Genomic DNA, 21,991 nt, shown 5'->3' with positions numbered 1-21,991 from the left:
CCGATAACAACTCTGCTTTTTCTATATATAACAGTCATACATATTGGTTTTACCATATTAAGAAAAGACAAACTCTTTCCTCTCATTTTGAAATGATCCTAAACTTTTCTGAGAAAAGTTCAAATGAACTTTGTTTATGAGTATCCAAGTTCTGAGCAAGTTGTTGATCATTTTAAGTGGTCCTGCTGATTATAACCAAATTTAAAATTTACCTTTCTGCTTACCTTTCTGATTATAACCAGAAAGTGTGGATACCCCCGGGTTTGAAAACCCAAGTTCATCCGGGTACTGGCTCGGGTCATAACCCGGGCAAGTATCCGGCCTGTATTAAACACTGAGTCTAGGTCCAGGTATATCCGGGTACCTGGACCCGGATGAACAGTGTTAAAAGCGACAGTTTGTTATTTTTTCAGTTCGACAAGAAAAAAAAAAAAGGAAATGGATTCTTTTAGAGAAAAAAAACAGTTTCTTAATATCATTCTCGCTCTTGCATCTTTTTTTTTTTTTTCTCTCTCCTTCAATACCACACTCTTTCGTAAACATAACTCTATCTTTTCTCCTCCAAAAGAGAGGACACCTTCCTACAATTTTTGTTGATGAGTTAGCATATCGATGTAAGCTTCATGGACCATGGTCCGTTCAATTGTGTAGGAAACGACCAGATTACAAGTAAAAGAAAAAAAAACTATGAAGGACAGAAATTCTTTGGGTTGTTACCAATGGCCGAGTTTCCTAACAAGTAACAGGACAGGCCATCTCCAAGGCTCGGATTGTTTTTCTTCAAATAGCATAATGAACAACTCGCAACTTTTCATTCTCTCTCTTCGGCCTACTCAGTATGTTCCAGTTGGGCTACAAATAATTATATTACTATTCTTTCTCATCTCTTCTTCTATGTGATTTATCTTTCCTTTCCAAATCAACACACATAAATATAAGCGCTCTCTCTCTCTCTCTCTATCTCTCTCTCTGATGCCGATTCTAGTATTTCCTTGCTTTTTTGTTGATTTTGCTGGGTATAGTCTGCTAACGTGTGTCGTGGGCTGCATTTAGTAATAACCAACCATTCTTAATTTGTTGGGCATGGTCTGCGAATGTCGATCAGGTACAATTATAATACGTGTTGAGCTGTTTGTCTTGGAGTTTCATATTTTGATAATCATCATATATTTGAAGTGCATACAAACTCATTTTATTTCTATTTTCCTTTTTGGGTAATGTTTTCAAACATTTTGAGCTGTTATAACTTACTATTATGCATTTACCTTCTTTGTGTTAATTTAAAGTCGTTTGAGATTGTTGAGAAGGTTCCTTGGTTGCTTGGTTGCTTGGTTTTGTTTTTTCATTTTTTTTACAAGTTTCTGTGAAGAAGGTTAATGAGAACAATGTTCAACTAATGTGCAATATATTACAAATTAATTATGGATTTTGACCAGTTGAATAGCATTCTCCAGATTGGTTAATCATATTGGATGTATGGTCTATTTTGTTATGCAGCTTGGGAGGTTGAGCAATTTTTGTTGTTGGATTGATCGAGAAATCTCCAAATTGTTAGAAAATAGAAACTGAATAAAGAGTACAGATGAATCTGGAGGAAATCAACTTTATTTCATTGAATAACAAACTTGGCTATTATATAGCCTTACAGAGCAAATAGAAATAAATGAACAAATGTGAAAATAGCCCATGTCTAAACAACTCCTACAACGTATTAAGAAGACCAAATCAGTAAATAACAGAACCCAAAATGAAAGGTATTTAAAGACGTAGTGGTAACTAACCACTAAACCAATAAGAGCATTGGCAAACTTCTAAGAAATAAATTGTTAACTAACTAACCACTTGTGTGCAGCTGTTAATTGTCGTCGTGTGCCATGAATATCATAGAAATTTGCAAATTCCTGGGATGTGAACTCGCCTCCTCGATTAGTACGCAAACTTCTAAGAAATAAACTTGTTTCCTTTTCTCAATATGAATCTTAAAACTTTTGAAAACAGCAAGGGCTTCTGATTTTTCTACCAAAAAGTAAACCCATGTTTTTCTACTATCAGTGAAAGTGAGCAAGTACCTTTTCTTGCTGTTTGAGATTGGATTAATCGGTCCACAAATATCTGCATGCACTAACTGTAGAAGTTCAGCAGCTCGCCAGTTGCTTTTCTTCGAAATTGAAGACCTATGTTGTTTTCCCACCAAACAATCTTTGCATAGTTTAGAGGGAGGCTGAAATTGTGGTAATCCATTCACCATCTTCCTTTGTTGAAGAGTCTTTAGACCTTGAAAACACAAGTGGCCATATCAACAATGCCAAAGCTGCAAAATGTCTTCTGTGACTGTGATAAAACAAGTAGATGAAATGGGCTAGGATAGAGCATGCACCACAAACATCATATTTGAAAACATTTTGGTATCCATAATCAAACCTTTCTGTGAATGAAAGACCTTACACTTGCCATGTTGAAACAAAATGGTAAGCCCTTTTTCTTGTAATTGTCCAATACTCAGCAAATTATTTTCAACTCAGGAACATAAAATACTCATGTGATGATCTGTGTCATTTCATTCACTTTCAGCCTTACATTCCCCTTTCCTAATGCAGACATGCTTGTATTGTTCCCAAGCTTCACTGAATCTCGAAAGGTTCCATCAAAATCTGAGAAATTGTGGCGCCCCCAATCCCCCTTATATAAATACACAGGGATCAAGACGACAGGATGGTGACAACACGGTCACACACCCCAACGAAGTGCCAGAGTGTGTACATGCAACTGTGTACAAATAAAATAACGCAGCGGATAGTCAACTAAGTACCAGAATTTTATTTACAATCAAACATCAGTAAAGATTTAAATAGCAGTTATACAGTCATCCATAAAATAATTTACAATAATTTTAGATATACAAACGAGTGATCCCAGATCACTCCTCAGGCGGAGCCGTCTCCTCAGGCTCGCCCTCCTCCTCCTCATCAGCATCAAAATCTACGTTACCACAAAATGGTCTCGAAGGTAAGTATAACCCAAACAACAACGTAATATAAAATGCATTAAATGCAACTAACATGCATGCACATGAAAACATGCATTTTTCCACAAAACATCATTTTCTCCGAAAATGATAAATTTCCAACACACACCAAAATCCCATTTTGGTCCAAATTATCCGTAAAACATTTTCCCAGAAAATGATTTACCCAAAAATCAACTCGCACTATTTTCCCAGAAAATAGTGCATTAATCCCAAATGCACCATGCATTATTTCCATATGCACCATGGCCTCCCCTATGGACCATCCGCACGTCCTGGCTTCGTAGCGGTGCTCAGTTCCGCGCCCAGCGCGTACATGGCCAAGCACCCACACTACGCAACGAGCGATGCCCAGTTCCGCGCCCAGCGCGTACGTGGCCAGACATCCTCTAGTCCCCGCCAGCAGAAGGACCACGGAGTCGGCACGAGACCATCTCGTCCGATCCCATTGTCGCCCGGCGACAATCCAAGGGACGTTACTCAGTATATTCCGCTCCCGAGTAACCAGAGGAGCTCCACCGAGTTAATGCCCCATCTCGACTTGGGGTCGTGATACACACGCACCAAAAATATTATCACATAAAATCATAGCTTTTCAAATCACATGAACATGAATGCAATACACGAAAACTCAGTTTTCTTTTACAAACATGATCATGCATGAAATAATGAAATGCACATGTACCAACACAATGTCTAACATCCATCAATGAACAATACCAACAAATCCAACCAACCCATCAACAACCAATATCCAATTCAACCAAACAACTCCAATCACAAATCCATCCGACCCCCGAACTCCTCGGACTCAGTCCGGCATGCCAAAAACACAGTGAAATGGGTTAGTGCAAAAATACATTTAAATTACGAAAGTTCTTTGGAGAAATACTTACAGTGCAATATAATAATTTTCCGAGGATCACGAAGTTGAAAAATGCGACGTTTGAGCAACACCACAGTGTAAAATACACTGTGGCCGTGGGTCACAAATACCAACTTTTCAACGAGGACAAACGAAGACCCAAGATTGATAGGGTAGGGCCTAGGGAGGTCGGTGAAGCTAGTGGTGGTGGTGGTTTGCCATGGGTGGCGGCGCAAGGGGTGGTTTTAGGCCAAAAATGTGCAAATCAGAGATGGACTTGGTGGGGCTTCACCGGTGACGGATCGGAGCTGGGGTTGGGTCCAATGGGTTGCCAAGAGGCCGGGGATGAAGTGGTAGGAAGATGGTGGCCAATGGCGGTGCGACGGCGGCGCAATGGCGGAAAGTGTGCCGCGGCTTCGTGGGTTTCGTGGGCTTCGTGGAGGCTAACGGCGGCACGAACGGCGGTGATATTGGTGGGGTGAGGTCGCCGGCGGCTGGGGAGTCTAATGGGCTGGGCGGTGTCGACCACCGCCGACGGACGGCGGCGCAGCTGGTGGGGGAGAAACGGACGCGGGGAGAGAGAAAAAGGAGAGAGAAACGTGCGCACGGGAAGAAAGAAAAAAAATAAGGAAGAAGAAAAAGAAAAGAAGAAAAGAAAAAGAAAAGGAAAAGAAAAATAGAGGGAAAAGAAATGAGGTCCAATCCTCATAACTTGGGTCACAAAAATGATCCAACGGAAACGATTTCAAAACCTCAAGTTAAATAAAATAATTTAAACGTAATGGTAAAATCAAATTGAAATAATTAAATCCCAGGGTAATTAATTTAAATATTAAAAGCAATTTAAATGCATAACAATAAATAAATATTAAGAAAGCACATAAAAATAATTTTCACCAAATAAAAATCGTAGAAATAAACTCACTAAAAATCCAATCAATTTAAAATAAGAGAAATTATTTTAATTACATAAAAATAATTCCTTCAGTAAAAATACACTAAAATACGGGGTGTTACATCCTCCCCCCCTTAAAAAAATTTCGTCCACGAAATTGGCAAGGTCAAATATTGCACCAAGACAAGATCAAGATTCAACCAAGAGAATACTTAGAACATACCGTCAAAATCAATCAAACAAGTATGGATATTGCTCCCTCATGTCGGCCTCTCTCTCCCAAGAGAAATCTTGAGCCAACGGATCACCCCATGCCACTTTCACCATAGGTATTACCTTGGACCTTAACTCTTGCTCTTTCCAATCTACGATCTGGGTCGGGGCAACTTCATAAGTAAGGTTGGGCCGCAGTTGAATGCGTTCGGGATCCACAAAACGTGGCTCTTGCTGTCCAAAACTCTTCTTCAATGAGGACACATGAAACACATCATGAACATCTCCAAAATAATCTGGCAAGGCAACTCTATAAGCAACAAGCCCAACCTTCTCTATGATCTGAAAAGGGCCAATATATCTTGGACTAAGCTTTCCTTTCTTACCAAAGCGCTTAACGCCTTTCATAGGAGAGACTTTAAGATAAACCCAATCTCCTTCTTCAAAGGATAAGTCTCTTCTTCTTGTATCTGCATAACTTTTCTGGCGACTTTGCGCTTCAGCCATCTTCTTCCTGATAAACTGAACTTGATCCTTCATTTCTTGAATTAACTCAGGCCCAAGCAATTTGTTCTCGCCAACTTCATCCCAACATAAAGGCGATCTGCACTTCCGTCCATATAAGGCTTCATACGGGGCCATCTGAATGGAGGAATGAAAACTGTTATTATAAGAGACCTCAATAAGTGGTAAGTGATTCTCCCAACTTCCCTGGAATTCCATGACACAAGACCGCAACATATCCTCTAGAGTCTGAATAGTACGCTCTGATTGGCCGTCCGTTTGGGGGTGATACGCCGAACTAAACTTCAATTTAGTGCCTAATGCCGCCTGCAAACTCTTCCAGAAATGGGACGTGAATCGCGGGTCCCGATCTGACACAATACTCTTGGGTATTCCATGCAAACGCACTATCTCCTTGACATATAACCGAGTCAACTTACCCAACGAGTCAGTATTATTAACAGGCAAGAAATGGGCACTCTTGGTCAACCGATCCACAATCACCCAAATGGAGTTCTTCCCACTAGGAGTCCTCGGCAACCCTACCACAAAATCCATAGAAATATCATCCCACTTCCATTCCGGAATAGGGTGAGGTTGGAGTCTACCAGCAGGTCTCTGATGTTCAGCCTTCACCTGTCGGCATGTGTCACATTTCTCAATAAACAGGGCGATGTCCGACTTCATTCCTTCCCACCAGAAATTCTTCTTTAAATCCCTATACATCTTTGTGCTTCCTGGATGAACCGAATAAGGAGCTGCATGAGCTTCTGCTAAAATTCGCTCTTTAAATTCAGAGTCTCGGGGAATCACTCTACGATCCCGAAACCTAAGAATGCTATCCTTATCCAAGCTGTAATGCAAGGGTCCTCTAGACTTTCTGACTCTTTTCCTGATAGCCAACAGATTAGGGTCCTTTCTTTGAAGAGTCTTTAATTCATCAAAATCCACTACTCGGACATCCAAGACTGAAGATAATAATTCTTCTTGCTGTGAACTCTCGATAAGAAGTCTCCTCATTCCACAAAGGAGAGAGTCCACATCTGAAGATTCCGCTTCATCCACTTGTTGTGACTTCCTACTCAAGGTATCAGCGACTAAATTTGCCTTTCCTGGATGATACTTGATTTCACACTGATAGTCGCTAATTAGCTCTAACCACCGTCTCTGCCTCATGTTTAGATTCTTCTGAGTAAACAGATGCTTCAAGCTCTTGTGATCAGTATAAACTTCACAGGCTTCGCCATACAGATAATGTCGCCAGATCTTAAGCGCAAAAACTATTGCCGCCAACTCCAAATCATGCGTGGGATAATTCCTTTCATGAATCTTCAGCTGACGAGATGCATAAGCAACAACCCGTCCCTCTTGCATAAGAACGCATCCCAACCCGAATTTGGATGCATCACTGAAAATCACAAATGGCTTGTGTGGCTCCGGAAGTGCCAAAATAGGTGCCGTTGTCAATCTTCTCTTCAACTCTTGAAAACTTCTCTCACATTTGTCAGACCATACAAACTCAGTATTCTTCCTAGTCAAGGCAGTGAGAGGTCCTGATAGTCGAGAAAAACCTTCCACAAATCTTCGATAGTAACCGGCAAGTCCCAAGAAACTTCGTATCTCACGAACTGTCGAAGGGCGAGGCCACGACAAAACAGCTTCTACTTTACTAGGATCTACAGCCACCCCTTCTTGAGAAATCACATGTCCAAGAAACTTAACTTCTTCTAACCAGAATTCACACTTGCTCAACTTAGCGTACAATTGATGTTCTCTTAATTTCCCAAGTGCCAGGCGAAGGTGACAAGCATGCTCTTCCAAATCTCGAGAATAAATCAAAATGTCATCGAGAAACACCACCACAAAAGAATCCAAGAAAGGCCGAAACACCCTATTCATTAAATCCATAAAAGCAGCAGGGGCATTAGCTAACCCAAAAGACATCACCTTAAATTCATAATGCCCATACCTCGTCCTGAAAGCAGTCTTGGGCACGTCCTTATCTCTTATTCTCAACTGATAGTACCCTGACCTCAAATCAATCTTCGAAAAGATAGCCGCTCCCTGAAGTTGGTCAAACAAATCATCAATTCTTGGTAGAGGATACTTGTTCTTAATAGTCACTTTGTTAAGCTCCCGATAATCTATACACATTCGGAGAGTATCATCTTTCTTCTTGACAAACAATACAGGCGCTCCCCAAGGTGAAGTACTAGGCTGAATAAATCCCTTGTCGACCAGTTCTTGCAATTGGGTCTTCAACTCTTTTAATTCAGCCGGTGCCATGCGATAAGGTGCTTTATGCACAGGAGCCGCACCAGGTTCCAAATCAATAACAAATTCCATATCGCGAACGGGAGGTAATCCGGGCAAATCATCTACAAACACATCAGGAAACTCGCCCACAACTGGAATATCTACTAACGACTTCTTCTCAGATGGCGTAGACTCAACTTGGACCAAAAAAGCATCTGCTCCACGAGCTATATCTCTCCTAGCTTGAATTGCTGATATAATTGTTGGTTTTGCCTTCAACTTACTTCCCGCGAATTCCACATAATCATCATCCGAGAGTTGAAAACCAATTACCCGACTTCTACAATCAATATTTGCTGAATATCGATATAGCCAGTCCATTCCCAAAATTATATCAAATCCCAGCAACTTGAATACAATCAAATCTGCATCCAGTGTCCTCCCTCCAAAATCCAAAGGACAGCCCAAAGCAACTTTAGAGCACCACACCATCTCACCATTTGGAAGTGCCACTACTAGAGTTTGCGATAAAGGCTCCGTGACCAGATTACACATCCGTGCAAAAGTGGCAGACACAAAAGATCGAGACGCCCCAGAATCAAACAAAGTACATGCATAGAAATCATATAGGCGAACTCTACCTGAAGCAAACACATCCACCAGACAATCCCAAATAATCCAACCATAACAAATATTAAATCAAATTAAAATGATTAAATGCATACCAGTAATAACCCCAGCATCGTGGGTCTCTGGAGCTCTGTAATCCACATCACCAGGGGTCACTGCATAAACCCGAGCTTGTACCAACTGTCTCTGGTTGCCCCTTCCACCTCGTCGACCTCCTCGCGCTCCTCGCGCTTCTTGCCCTCCTTGAACTTGACCAGGACACTCCCGAGCAAAGTGACCCGGCTGGCCACATCTAAAACACTGAATTCCTCTCTGGCCACACTCACCCTCATGGGCTCTATTGCACCTGTTACAAACTGGAGCTCGACCTCCAGCACGAATACCGGTGGTCGTCTGCGGACGGGCACTAGTCCTTTGCACGAACTTATGAGGCGACCCAGAACTACTCCCTTCGCCAAGGTAACTCCGCCTTTTCTGACCCGGAGGGGAACCTGCTCCAAAACTGTTTTCCCGCTCTGCAATGCTGGCTAAATCCACTAACTCTTCAAAGTCCTTAATCCGAAGGCAGGCCACTTGTTTACGTACCTCATGGCGCAAACCCTCCAGGAAGCGCTCGACCCGCAACTCCTCCGTAGTAATGAGGTGAGGAGCGAACCGTCCAAGCTCCATAAACTTTCTTGCATATTGCTCCACAGTCATGCCACCTTGGACCAAATTATTGAACTCCCGAGCCTTTTGCCTTCTCACTGAAGCAGGAAAGAACAGGTCATCGAACTCTTTCTTGAAACGCTGCCAAGACACAGCAGCCAAGGAACCCAACTCCATTTCTAATAATGTCCGCTTGGTCTCCCACCAATTTGCCGCTTCACCTTGCAGCATATAACTTCCATATAATACCATCTGAGCCTCCGTGCATTCACAAACTTCAAATGTTCTTTCCAAATCTTGAATCCACCTCCTAGCTCGCATTGGGTCCTCCTCCCCAGTGAAGGCAGGGGTCCTATGCGTTAGGAAGCGCTCATAGGGACACCCCACTTGGGCTCCTCTACTTGAATCTCCCTGCGGCGGTCGGAAATTCTGTTGAAGAAATTCTGTCATTCTATTTAATGCTCTTGCCATAGCATAATTTCCATCACCTCTAGGTAACTCATCTTCAGGCACCTCAGCTTGCCTTCTTGGTCTCACCATAATCCTGTCATAGAACATTCTCCAACCCCGCTTAAATCCAGATAATTTATACTCAACCAAAAATAAACAATAATTAAAGCGATAAATAAAATAATTTAAATAACAACAATTAACATAAAATGACATAGCAACAAACTCATAATATAAAATAAATAACTTAACTTACATCACTTTTAAAAAAATTTATTATTTTTAAAATAATAATAAAAATAATTTTCTGGTACTATCCTAAAGGACATGTGGTTTTACCCAGAGCCGAACTGCTCTGATACCACCTGTGGCGCCCCCAATCCCCCTTATATAAATACACAGGGATCAAGACGCCAGGATGGTGACAACACGGTCACACACCCCAACGAAGTGCCAGTGTGTGTACATGCAACAGTGTACAAATAAAATAACGCAGCGGATAGTCAACTAAGTACCAGAATTTATTTACAATCAAACATCAGTAAAGATTTAAATAGCAGTTATACAGTCATCCATAAAATAATTTACAATAATTTTAGATATACAAACGAGTGATCCCAGATCACTCCTCAGGCGGAGCCGTCTCCTCAGGCTCGCCCTCCTCCTCCTCATCAGCATCAAAATCTGCGTTACCACAAAATGGTCTCGCAGGTAAGTATAACCCAAACAACAACGTAATATAAAATGCATTAAATGCAACTAACATGCATGCACATGAAAACATGCATTTTTCCACAAAACATCATTTTTCCCGAAAATGATAAATTTTCAACACACACCAAAATCCCATTTTGGTCCAAATTATCCGTAAAACATTTTCCCAGAAAATGATTTACCCAAAAATCAACTCGCACTATTTTCCCAAAAAATAGTGCATTAATCCCAAATGCACCATACATTATTTCCATATGCACCATGGCCTCCCCTATGGACCATCCGCACGTCCTGGCTTCGTAGCGGTGCTCAGTTCCGCGCCCAGCGCGTACATGGCCAAGCACCCACACTACGCAACGAGCGATGCCCAGTTCCGCGCCCAGCGCGTACGTGGCCAGACATCCTCTAGTCCCCGCCAGCAGAAGGACCACGGAGTCGGCACGAGACCATCTCGTCCGATCCCATTGTCGCCCGGCGACAATCCAGGGGACGTTACTCAGTATATTCCGCTCCCGAGTAACCAGAGGAGCTCCACCGAGTTAATGCCCCATCTAGGCTTGGGGTCGTGATACACACACACCAAAAATATTATCACATAAAATCATAGCTTTTCAAATCACATGAACATGAATGCAATACACGAAAACCCAGTTTTCTTTTACAAACATGATCATGCATGAAATAATGAAATGCACATGTACCAACACAATGTCTAACATCCATCAATGAACAATACCAACAAATCCAACCAACCCATCAACAACCAATATCCAATTCAACCAAATCAACCAAACAACTCCAATCACAAATCCATCCGACCCCCGAACTCCTCGGACTCAGTCCGGCATGCCAAAAACACAGTGAAATGGGTTAGTGCAAAAATACATTTAAATTACGAAAGTTCTTTGGAGAAATACTTACAGTGCAATATAATAATTTTTCGAGGATCACGAAGTTGAAAAATGCGACGTTTGAGCAACACCACAGTGTAAAATACACTGTGGCCGTGGGTCACAAATACTAACTTTTCAACGAGGACAAACGAAGACCCAAGATTGATAGGGTAGGGCCTAGGGAGGTCGGTGAAGCTAGTGGTGGTGGTGGTTTGCCGTGGGTGGTGGCGCAAGGGGTGGTTTTAGGCCAAAAATGTGCAAATCGGAGATGGACTTGGTGGGGCTTCACCGGTGACGGATCGGAGCTAGAGTTGGGTCCAACGGGTTGCCAAGAGGCCGGGGATGAAGAGGTAGGAAGATGGTGGCCAATGGCGGTGCGACGGCGGCGCAATGGCGGAAAGTGTGCCGCGGCTTCGTGGGTTTCGTGGGCTTCGTGGAGGCTAACGGCGGCACGAACGGCGGTGATATTGGTGGGGTGAGGTCGCCGACGGCTGGGGAGTCTAATGGGCTGGGCGGTGTCGACCACCGCCGACGGACGGCGGCGCAGCTGGTGGGGGAGAAACGGACGCGGGGAGAGAGAAAAGGAGAGAGAAACGTGCGCACGGGAAGAAAGAAAAAAAATAAGGAAGAAGAAAAAGAAAAGAAGAAAAGAAAAAGAAAAGGAAAAGAAAAATAGAGGGAAAAGAAATGAGGTCCAATCCTCATAACTTGGGTCACAAAAATGATCCAACGGAAACGATTTCAAAACCTCAAGTTAAATAAAATAATTTAAACGTAATGGTAAAGTCAAATTGAAATAATTAAATCCCACGGTAATTAATTTAAATATTATAAGCAATTTAAATGCATAACAATAAATAAATATTAAGAAAGCACATAAAAATAATTTTCACCAAATAAAAATCGTAGAAATAAACTCACTAAAAATCCAACCAATTTAAAATAAGAGAAATTATTTTAATTACATAAAAATAATTCCTTCAGTAAAAATACACTAAAATACGGGGTGTTACAGAAATAATCTTTCTTTCCACACATATGATTGTTGCATCCAGAGTCAAGAAACCACGTATATGCACGACTAGTTTTGTTTAGATCCACATACGCCATCAACAACATTTCCTATTGATTCTCTGCATAGTTTGCCTCTGTCTCTCGGCTTGGACATTCCCATGCAAAATGTCCTAGCTTGTGACAATTATAGCACTCCACTGTGGCCTTATCAAAAGATCTCCTACTGCGCCCTCTTCCTCTTCCTCTATAATTTCCACGACCCGACCTCTGCTTCCGGAGTGATCTCCATGAGTAACTTTTAAAGCCTGTTCTTCTTCTAACACATGAGAGTTCATGCGTTGTTCATGTACAATAAGATTACTCTGCAACTCATCTATGGTTAAAGTGTCTAAATCTTTAGACTCTTCAATGGAACAAACAACATAATCAAATTTGGAAGTCATAGATTGTAAAATCTTTTCAACAACAGGAGTATTTCCTTTATCCTCACCATTGGCTTTCATTTTGTTGGCAATGGAAAGAGTGCTAGAGAAATATTCGTTCACAGTATCTCCCGGCTTCATGAGAAGAATTTCGAATTCCTTCCTCAGAGCTTGCAAATTTCCACGCTTCACTCGTGTGGTATCTTGATATTTCTCCTTCATAGAATCCCATATATCCTTTGCAGTCTTTTTGTTTAGAATTGTCTCTAGGATAGAACGATCTAATGCCTGAAATAGATAGTTCTTTGCCTTCAAATCCTTTAACTGCTGATCTTCAATGTGTTTCCTCTGTGCATCTGTGAGAACAACACCTTCAGCCACTGCAGGAACTCCATTCTCCACAAGTCCCCAATACTCCTTTGAACGCAAGAAGTTTTCCATGAGCATTGCTCAGTGATCATTGTAGCCATCAAACTTCGAAACAGCTGGCTGGACAAATGAAATCTCTGTCGTCATCGTGCAAGTAGAACACACGTAGAAGACTGCGGCTTTTAAATAATTAGGCCCCTGTGATGGGGCTCTGATACCAAATGTTAGAAAATAGAAGCTGAATAAAGAGTACAGATGAATCTGGAGGAAATCAACTTGTTTTCATTGAATAACAAACTTGGCTATTATATAGCCTTACAAAGCAAATAGAAATAACTGAACAAACATGAAAATAGCCCACATCTAAACAACTCCTACAACATGCTGAGAAGACCAAATCAGCAAATAACAGAACTCAAAATAAAAGGTATTTAAAGACGTAGTGGTAACTAACCACTAAACCAATAAGAGCATTGGCAATGGCCTAGCTATTGTCAAGTCTAAAATTTGGCTAGAATCTCAACTTTTGGCTATAGCATAAACTTTTGACTAGGTGAATTCACATTCGACTAGCCATTTTAAAGTCAAAATAATAATATAATATTATATATTTTAATAATATTTGACAAGTTTTTTTTATATATATATTTTACAAATACACTTCATATATTTAATAATATTTGACAAAAAAAAATTTATACAACAATTTTTGAAACTAACAAACTAATTTTGTAAGGGAAGTGGGGAAGGAAGCTTTGCTAATTCTCAAATAAACCAACCAAAAACTGAGACGAAGTCTTTATTTTAGGCTTGGAATTGTGAAGATGTGAAAGAAAATTCTCTTCATAAAGTAGATAAACATAAAAGTAGTAATCCTCTTTGACATGAGTAAAATCACGGATCTCCTGCCCATCTATTGTCCATTTCAATTCTTTGTTTAGCCTTTCTCATTTTCTATGAGTTGATGCTTGCTTGAATTTCTTCTAGTGTTTTTCCTTTGGTTTCTTGGACTAACTTCGCCACAAATAGAACTGTCATCACAGAAAATGCAGAGTAAATGAAAAAAGTGCTTTGAAAAGAAGAAAAAGAAAAATCAAATAAATGAGTGATAAAAGTCATCAGTTGAACAACAGTGCAAACTAAGAATGCCTTTTGTTTTGTACCATTAATGTTGTGGACTTTATTTTTTTACCTGAAGCACTCCAGCTCATTAGAAAGTTGAATGTATAGAAAACTGCCCAAGCACCCAACCAATTGACCAACACCACCAAGCTCCCAACAACCAACTTCACATGAATTGGGAAAATCTGAAAGAAAACACATTTCAGCCCCTTGGCCTTTACACATGTTCACTATGAATAGAAATTTTTTCTTCCAACTGAATTGGCAGAAATTCCTCCAACCCAGTCAATCAAATTAACATGTATTGTTTAAGCATGTGAGAGACTTCTCCAACCTAGATTTTCGAAAATCTTTGTTGCACTTTGAAAATGCAAAAAGTTACCTCAGACATAATCACCCAAGGGACTGCTCCCAGTCCAATGGAGAAAGATGCTATGTATATCTGAATAGAAATATGTAAAAATAAAAATCCATCTTGAATTTGGATAGGCAGAGAAAGGTTGTAACATTTTACTACATAAATTTATAGATGGAATAGTTACCTTACCAGCACCCCACCAACAGCTAATATTACTATCCATTCAGGTGATATGTTGTGGCTCTGATTCATAAAGATCACAAAATCAAGTTCAGATCATAATGTGACAGAAACAAGTGGATAAAAGAGCTTTTCCAAACACATGAATACTTTAGTGATCACCTTGAGAATGAAAGAAGTACCTGTTAGAAAGCAGCCTAGAAATGTCCCTATTGCATAAATCTAAATATGCGAAACATTAATCATGGAAATAATACCCACCCTCTTATATAACCTTCATAACTTTTGTTCCAAAAATTGAACTTTTATCACTTCAACAGATATTAATTTCATTGAAAGGATGTAATGACGACACTGTCATTGCAAAAATATTAATTTCTTCTACAGATAGTTGTATAAGATTTTCAGCAGATCTACACCCTTTAAGATTATTTCTTCATTGGTTCGTGGTCTTATAAGCACTATATCACAACTTCCACCCATGTTCTTTCAATCAGCCAGATTATTTCTTCATTTGTTTCGAGAATTCTTTTGGCACTTCAACAAATCAGCATTTATATGTAGTCAAACAAATTAGCAACAAAATATTCAAGCAACAGCTGTGTAACACAATTCAAACAACAAGTAAAATTTCGATTATGTGACTTAGGGTTTTAAGTAAACGGGTAAGACAGATCAGGAACCAAAGCAATTGTTTTCAACTAATTCGGAAAAAGAAAAAGCCATAAACGAAAACATCAAAGAGAATGGAAAAAAAACCATCAATATAAACTAATTGAGAAATTTCGAAAAAAAAAATAGGGACTTGATGGTGAAAAGATTACCATCGCTAGAAGGAACATAGCCCAATTCCCACATTTTCGTCGATTCGGGTTCCATCAGAAGCTAGAAACCCAAATCTAAGCTACAAATGAGAAGAGATAGAGAGTGGAGCCAAATATGAGCTGCGAAAGTGAGGTGCTGATATGGTCAATGACTGCTATTGTAAGCAATTCATTTGGCCTAGAAGACGACGGCAATGCAGACGACGAAGGGGATGCTGCGGGTTGAAGAAGAGTGAGGCAGGTATGTCTGGATGGCTTTCGGGTTGAAGAAAGAGAAAAGAACGAGGAAAAGAGAGGGGGAGAGGTTATGAAATAATAAAATACTCTGATGCATTGTAGACAGTGGTTCGCTAACTTTGGAGAGCAATCAAGAATTATTGTAGCCCACATGTTAAACTTTGGATCATTGACTAGTCTAATGTGAAAGCTTTTAGACAAATATAATCAAATTATGAACTTGTATTGACATTTGGCTAGGTTATTGTCATTGCTATAAGATAAACATAAAAACTGACATAAATATGGTATGAGAACAATGTATGGTATGAGAACAATCCATTGTACCTCATTCCAGCTCCAATGGCGTCGCTTATGACCATCCGGCGGGCCCGAGGCCGAATAGAACCCTCTTTCTTCAAGGTACGCCTTACAAACCCTTCTCATTCTCGCAACAACAACAATCAAACCAGAAGCACCTCTGCAATCCCAGATGACTATCAGAGGCCCTCCCCACGACTGCAACAGCAGCAGCAGAAAGCACCGTTTAGGAGCTTTCAGAACCAGGGACAGCCTGATCAGTGGGTCCCGCAACACCAGGGGTGGAATTCACAGGCGCAGAACAAGAACTATCAGGATCGTGGATACCCTAATCAGGGACACAACTTTCCCAACAGTGGCTACCCTGATCAAGCTCGGGGTTATTCTCAGCATGGAAACCGTAATCAGTGGACTCCTCAATATGAAAACCCTAATCAAGTAAACACTCAGACCCCAAGTTTTCAGCAACCCAGGGCCCCAAAACAGTGGCACAATATAAACCAAGGGTATCCAACGGTCCAAAATCCTAATCAGTGGAGCCAACAGGTCCAGAGCCCTAACCGAGACCAGGTTGTTGAGGACCAAACACCGGTTTCTTCTCCCCCTCCACCTTCGATTGAAGACCTTATTCAGTTTTGCGAAACGGGGAAGGTTAAGGAAGCTATTGAACTGATAGAGCAAGGGGTTAAAGCTGATTGGAACTGCTTCCATAGGCTGTTTGACCATTGTGCCGAATCAAATTCTTATGAGAATGCAAAAAAGGTTCATGATTTATTGTTACAGTCGACTTGTCGGGGTGATCTTCCGTTGAACAATAAGGTGATTGAAATGTATGGGAAGTGTGGAGGCATGACCGATGCGCGGAGAGTGTTTGATCATATGCCAGATCGGGATATGCAGTCTTGGCATTTGATGATTAATGGGTATGCGGATAATGCGTTGGGTGATGAGGGGTTGCATTTGTTTGAGCAGATGAGGCAGCTTGGTTTGAAACCCACTGGGGAGACTTTTCTTGCAGTCTTTTCGGCTTGTGCCAGTGCGAATGCTGTGGAGGAAGCATTTATACATTTTAAGTCAATGAAGGATGAGTGTGGAATCAATCCAGGGTTTGAGCATTATATGGGGGTTCTAGGTGTACTTGGGATGTGTGGGCATCTTAATGAAGCAGAGGAGCTGATAGAGAGACTCCCATTTGAGCCAATGGTAGAGGTTTGGGTGACTTTGAGGAATTATGCTCGGATTCATGGAGATGTTGATCTTGAAGACCGGACTGAGGAGTTGATGGTTGCTCTTGATTCGTCAAAAGCTGTTGCTAATAAGATCCCTACCCCTCCACCCAAAAAGCGCACTGCAATCAGCATGCTTGATGGGAAGAATAGAATCAGTGAATATCGAAACCCAACTCTTTACAAGGATGATGAAAAGCTGAAGGCCTCCATTGGGATGAAAGAAGCAGGTTATGTGCCGGACACGAGATATGTTCTTCATGACATCGATCAAGAGGCCAAGGAGCAGGCCTTGCTCTATCATAGTGAGCGTTTGGCAATTGCATATGGTCTGATCAGTACTCCAGCAAGGACGCCTCTTAGGATCATCAAGAACCTCCGCATCTGCGGTGACTGCCATAATGCCATCAAGATCATGTCCAAGATCGTTGGGAGGGAACTAATTGTTAGGGACAATAAACGGTTTCATCATTTCAAAGATGGCAAATGTTCCTGTGGAGATTACTGGTGATGTCCGTGAAACATTGAACTTTTAGGACAGACGTCCTCCGAGATTTTGTTGTGCAGACTGCAGAGTGCTAAAATTGCCAAGCTTTGTAGTGTGGACAGTTGGTTTAGTCGGTTTTTTTCTTTCAGATGTCTCATAATCTGTTGGTTGTACAATTGCTTGCAACTACATGAATCGTTGGAGTTTTGTTTTTGCTGTCAACAAACACATCGTGATTGATTTTCTTAAGCTGCCAAGTGCAAATGCCAGATTGAGATGCCAAACTTGACATCCGGCATAAATAATGCCTATTAATATAAGGGGTAGTAATTCTTTTTAAATACGATGATATTTTGGAAAGAAAATGGGAAAATAATGGCGGTATGTGGCTCATGGTGGTAACATCTTCCACTCGAAAGGTTAAAGCTGGGAAAGCTGCAGCGGCAATAGCTTGCCAGCTATGACCAATCCCAACAATAAAAATAGAACCAACCAAAACTAAGCAGCACCTTCTTAAAGAATACAATTCAAATAATAACTAAAAACACCACAGGGTCAATTGATAAACTCTATATCAACATGATAACATTTTAGAAGCCTCACTTTTGGTTTTAGAGAACTGTTTATATATCTAGTTTTTAGCATTGGTGCCTCAAAGACATATTTTAGACAGAATAGTTGTCGGTTGTAAGCTGGTATCTAAAAATACTATTTTTTTATCGATAAACAAAATTTTATTGATCATAAGAATAGACAAAAGCCGAGGTCTATGGGGCAAATACAAGAACATCATTTGAGTGTGCTAATTTTGTGAATGTAAGCATACTACTTACTATTGGACAACAGTTATAATAAAAATACATGCAAATACAACGTGACTTGCTTTCACAGCAGCAATGTGCTTGGTTTTGCCATTAGTGAATTTGCAAATAGATTTTTTATATTCCATAAATGATATTTAGTTGGTGGACAGCAATATCGGTGATGCCATAACCTACTTTGGAAGTTACTACAGGTCATGTAAAATGCAGCCAATAGCAGCTCGAAGAAAATTTCTGTGGTACATTCAAAATCCACAAACATGTGGAATTGTTGGGAGTAGCTAACTCAACATATTATGTTTGGGGGTGAGATGAGAATTTGTTTTGTTTGAAAGTTTAAAATATTATGTTTTAATATTTTTATTGTTTTGAGATTTAAAAAAGTTGAATTAGGATTTGAAAAAGTTGAATTGTTTATTATATTTTATATGGGAATTTGAAAAATGTATAATGATGAGATGAGAATTTTGTATTTTATCTCACCTCCCAAACCTACCGGGGTACAGAACTAAGACTTTCAGAAGGAAACTAAAGTAAATTTTCAGAAAATTAGGGAAGATATAGGAAGACTTTGAGTTCTAAGTACTCGTCTAGAGAATCCGTCAACTAGTGCGCACGCGTCATCTTTAATTTTGGCATCCCTTTCTTCATCTAACGCTTCTTTCCTCCGAATAGACTCTGCATTAAGCTTTGCCTCGGCTTCCTCCATCATCCTTTTTCTCTCTGCCTTCATTTTCTGCAAGGCCTCTTGAGCCACTACAACGGATGGCAATTTTTGGGACGAACCAAAAGATGCCAATTGGTCCCAAAAACTTTTTGGAGATGAAGAATTTTCGTTCTAAAAAATACTATTAGGGACAAAATGTGACCAACCATTCGAAGGCATTCAAACCAATTTTTTTTTTTTGGGGACAAAAATGTTTCTTCCTAAATTACTGTTCGAACTGAATAATTAAGCTCAAACTAATGGGTAACTGTTCGGACGAGTTGATAATTTAATTCGAACGATACGAATTTGTTTACTCCTGTTTAAATGAATAAAGTGTTCTCAGGAGCAAACAAAGTGTTCTCAGCCATTGCATGCCCAAAACCACATCACAGCCTCCCAAGGGTAACAAGAAAAAATAGTAACAAACTAGTTTCATTACACCTTGAGATTCACCTTCTCCATCACTCCTTTACTTCTCATTCTATCTCCATTAGCCACTCTAACTTCAATATGCTACTCCTTACCAGTTTCTAGCCCTGCCTTCTTAGCTATCATAGGATCCAGGAAATTGTGGGTACTTCCTTTATCGACCAAGATCACCACTGATGATTATTAGAACGATGATTAGGATTCTATTTCTCATCGCAATAGTAACATAAGCCCTTCTCTCTTCTCTCATTCATTTCTATAGGACTAACTCTCTAAATAGAGAGTGAATTCTTGAAATTATTACCTCGTTATCCTGGGACAACATCCTTTTTGTTGACATTAGCAGATGAGTTAGAACCTCCTGTTGACAAAGGAACAAATGGAATATGACCCTCCTACTCTGTTGCTGCCACGAAGACTTCTGACATACTATTCTTGCATTTTGCCAACCCAAATGATGAATTCAAACCATTGGGAAGCAACATATGAATAGGAAGTCTGATTTCATCTTTGAGCCCACTGAGGAAGCAACTTAGTTTATAACTTTCAGATAAACCTCTTAACCTGTTTGATAAAACCTCGAAAAAACCAGAATAAACAAAGTTTTTCGAAAAAACCTGCTAGTGGAGAAAGACCTCCTAAGGATAAGAGATGTAGGGCAAAAGGGAGAGCCAAAAAATGATCTTTTATAATCCTATGATCTTTTTCTTTTTTTTTTTTCTTTTTTTTGAACTTTTATCATCACTCCTTCTATATGTGATCCTTTAGAAGTGTTTGATAATAATTTTACCGCTAAAATGTGGGCTGATTGATTTTAAATATGATATCTTGTTTTATTTTTATAACAGGAGGCTCATGTGTTTGTAAATCATTGGAAGTGCAGTAAATTCTAATAATAAATCTAATGAAATTCCATTATTTCATAAAAACATAAAGATTGGGGTCGTGGACTCCTCATATATCTGAACCTCTCATTGCCCTCTTTCAAAGGGTTAAAAAAATTTTCTAACTCCTAAAAACTAATTCTATTTGAAAGTTTTTACACCTCACATCAGTAATGTGACATAATTTGATTTGGAAGATACATTTTAAGAAAATTAAACTGAAAAAATCTGAAAAAAAAAATGTTAGAAGACAAAAGGGAGACGAGTTTGCTCAATAATTTGATATCTTTGTATTCAACTTTTTTACAAATAAATAGATGCACAAGAGTCTAAGCATAGAAAGTTATACATAAAGTAAGTAAACTAATTTGATTGAGTCCTAAAATTAAGGTAATCCCTAATTTTGTGCAAACTAAATATTTTCTGTCAATACTCTCCCTCAACTTGGCGCATGGAGATCTGTAATGCCCAACTTGCACGAGAAATGATGAAAAAGTTCTTGTCCTAAGGCTTTGATGAAAATATCGGCGTCTTGCTCATGTGAAGAAGTATGAATGGCTTTGAGGAGGCCCAAGTAAATTTTATCACGAATAATGTGACAATCAATCTCAATGTGTTTGATATGCTCATGGAACACATGATTGGAACACATGATTGTGTGCAATATAGAGTGCAGATTGATTGTCGCAATGAAGAGAGAAAGGCTAGGGATGAAAGATGCGAAGATCAGTGAGAAGCTGCTTCAACCATGTGAGTTCGCAGGTGGTAACGACCATAGCTCGATATTCGGCTTCGGCAGAAGATCGAGCAACTATAGTCTATTTCTTGGTACGCAGTGAGAACGAACTAATGCTTAACTAAATGAAGTAGCCTGTGGTAGAGCGGCGTGTGGTGAGACAGCTAGCCCAATTAGAATCAGTATAAGCGGTAACTTGAAGACTGCTAGAGGAGGAGAAGAAAATGCCTTAGCTGGAACTCCCTTTGAGGTAACGGAGAACACGAGCAGCGACAGTCATGTGAGGGACACGAGGAGCGTGCATGAACTGATTGAGAATGTTGACTACATAGACAATGTCAGGTCGAGTGATGGTCAGGTAGATGAGGCAACCAACTAGGCGACAATAAAGACAATGATCAAGGAGGAGAGTGTCATCTTGATTGTTAAGCTTCAAATGTTGTTCCATAGGAAAAGAGGCGGTTCAAGTACCAAGTTGGCCACTGTCATGAAGTATGTCAAGAACATATTTGCACTGTGAGAAAGATGCCTTTGTGAGAGTGAGCAACTTCGAGTCTAAGAAAATATTTTAGAGAGCCAAGATCTTTTGTTTTAAAATGGGTAGAGAGAATTCGCTAGAAAACTTCGATCTGAAAAATATCATTACGAGCAACCAAGATGTCATCAACATAAATAAGAACAAGAGTGATGCTGGTGTGGGTAACAAGAGTGAATAATGAATGATTTACCTGAGATTGATGAAAACCTGCATCAAGAAACACAGTAGTTAGTTGTAACAAC

The 21,991-nt window shown here is 40.1% G+C and overlaps 1 protein-coding gene and 1 long non-coding RNA gene across 2 annotated transcripts in view; one reads left to right on the top strand and one right to left on the bottom strand.

Annotated features, from left to right (window-relative positions):
• The window catches only part of LOC121245185 (pentatricopeptide repeat-containing protein At2g15690, mitochondrial-like), a 36,990-nt gene extending 19,109 nt beyond the window's left edge, over window positions 1-17,881 (top strand). The window contains exons 2-3 of the mRNA XM_041143459.1: window positions 1,498-1,548; window positions 15,921-17,881. Of these exons, the coding sequence (XP_040999393.1) occupies window positions 15,962-17,656 (1,695 nt within the window). The 5' untranslated portion in view covers window positions 1,498-1,548; window positions 15,921-15,961 and the 3' untranslated portion in view covers window positions 17,657-17,881. The remainder of the gene's footprint in view (window positions 1-1,497; window positions 1,549-15,920) is intronic.
• On the bottom strand, window positions 14,175-14,605 carry LOC121245186. Its single transcript, XR_005936581.1, has 3 exons — window positions 14,568-14,605; window positions 14,403-14,462; window positions 14,175-14,205 (listed from the first exon to the last, which is right to left on the bottom strand). It is a non-coding gene; the product is annotated as an uncharacterized LOC121245186 (long non-coding RNA).
• Window positions 17,882-21,991: the final 4,110 nt, after the last annotated feature.

This window comes from Juglans microcarpa x Juglans regia, unplaced genomic scaffold, assembly GCF_004785595.1.
Source record: "Juglans microcarpa x Juglans regia isolate MS1-56 unplaced genomic scaffold, Jm3101_v1.0 JmScfU0001, whole genome shotgun sequence".
In the NCBI taxonomy this organism is placed as follows: domain Eukaryota; kingdom Viridiplantae; phylum Streptophyta; class Magnoliopsida; order Fagales; family Juglandaceae; genus Juglans; species Juglans microcarpa x Juglans regia.
The sequence above is the reverse complement of the archived record's forward strand: the minus strand, read 5'-3'. Positions and strand labels throughout refer to the sequence as shown.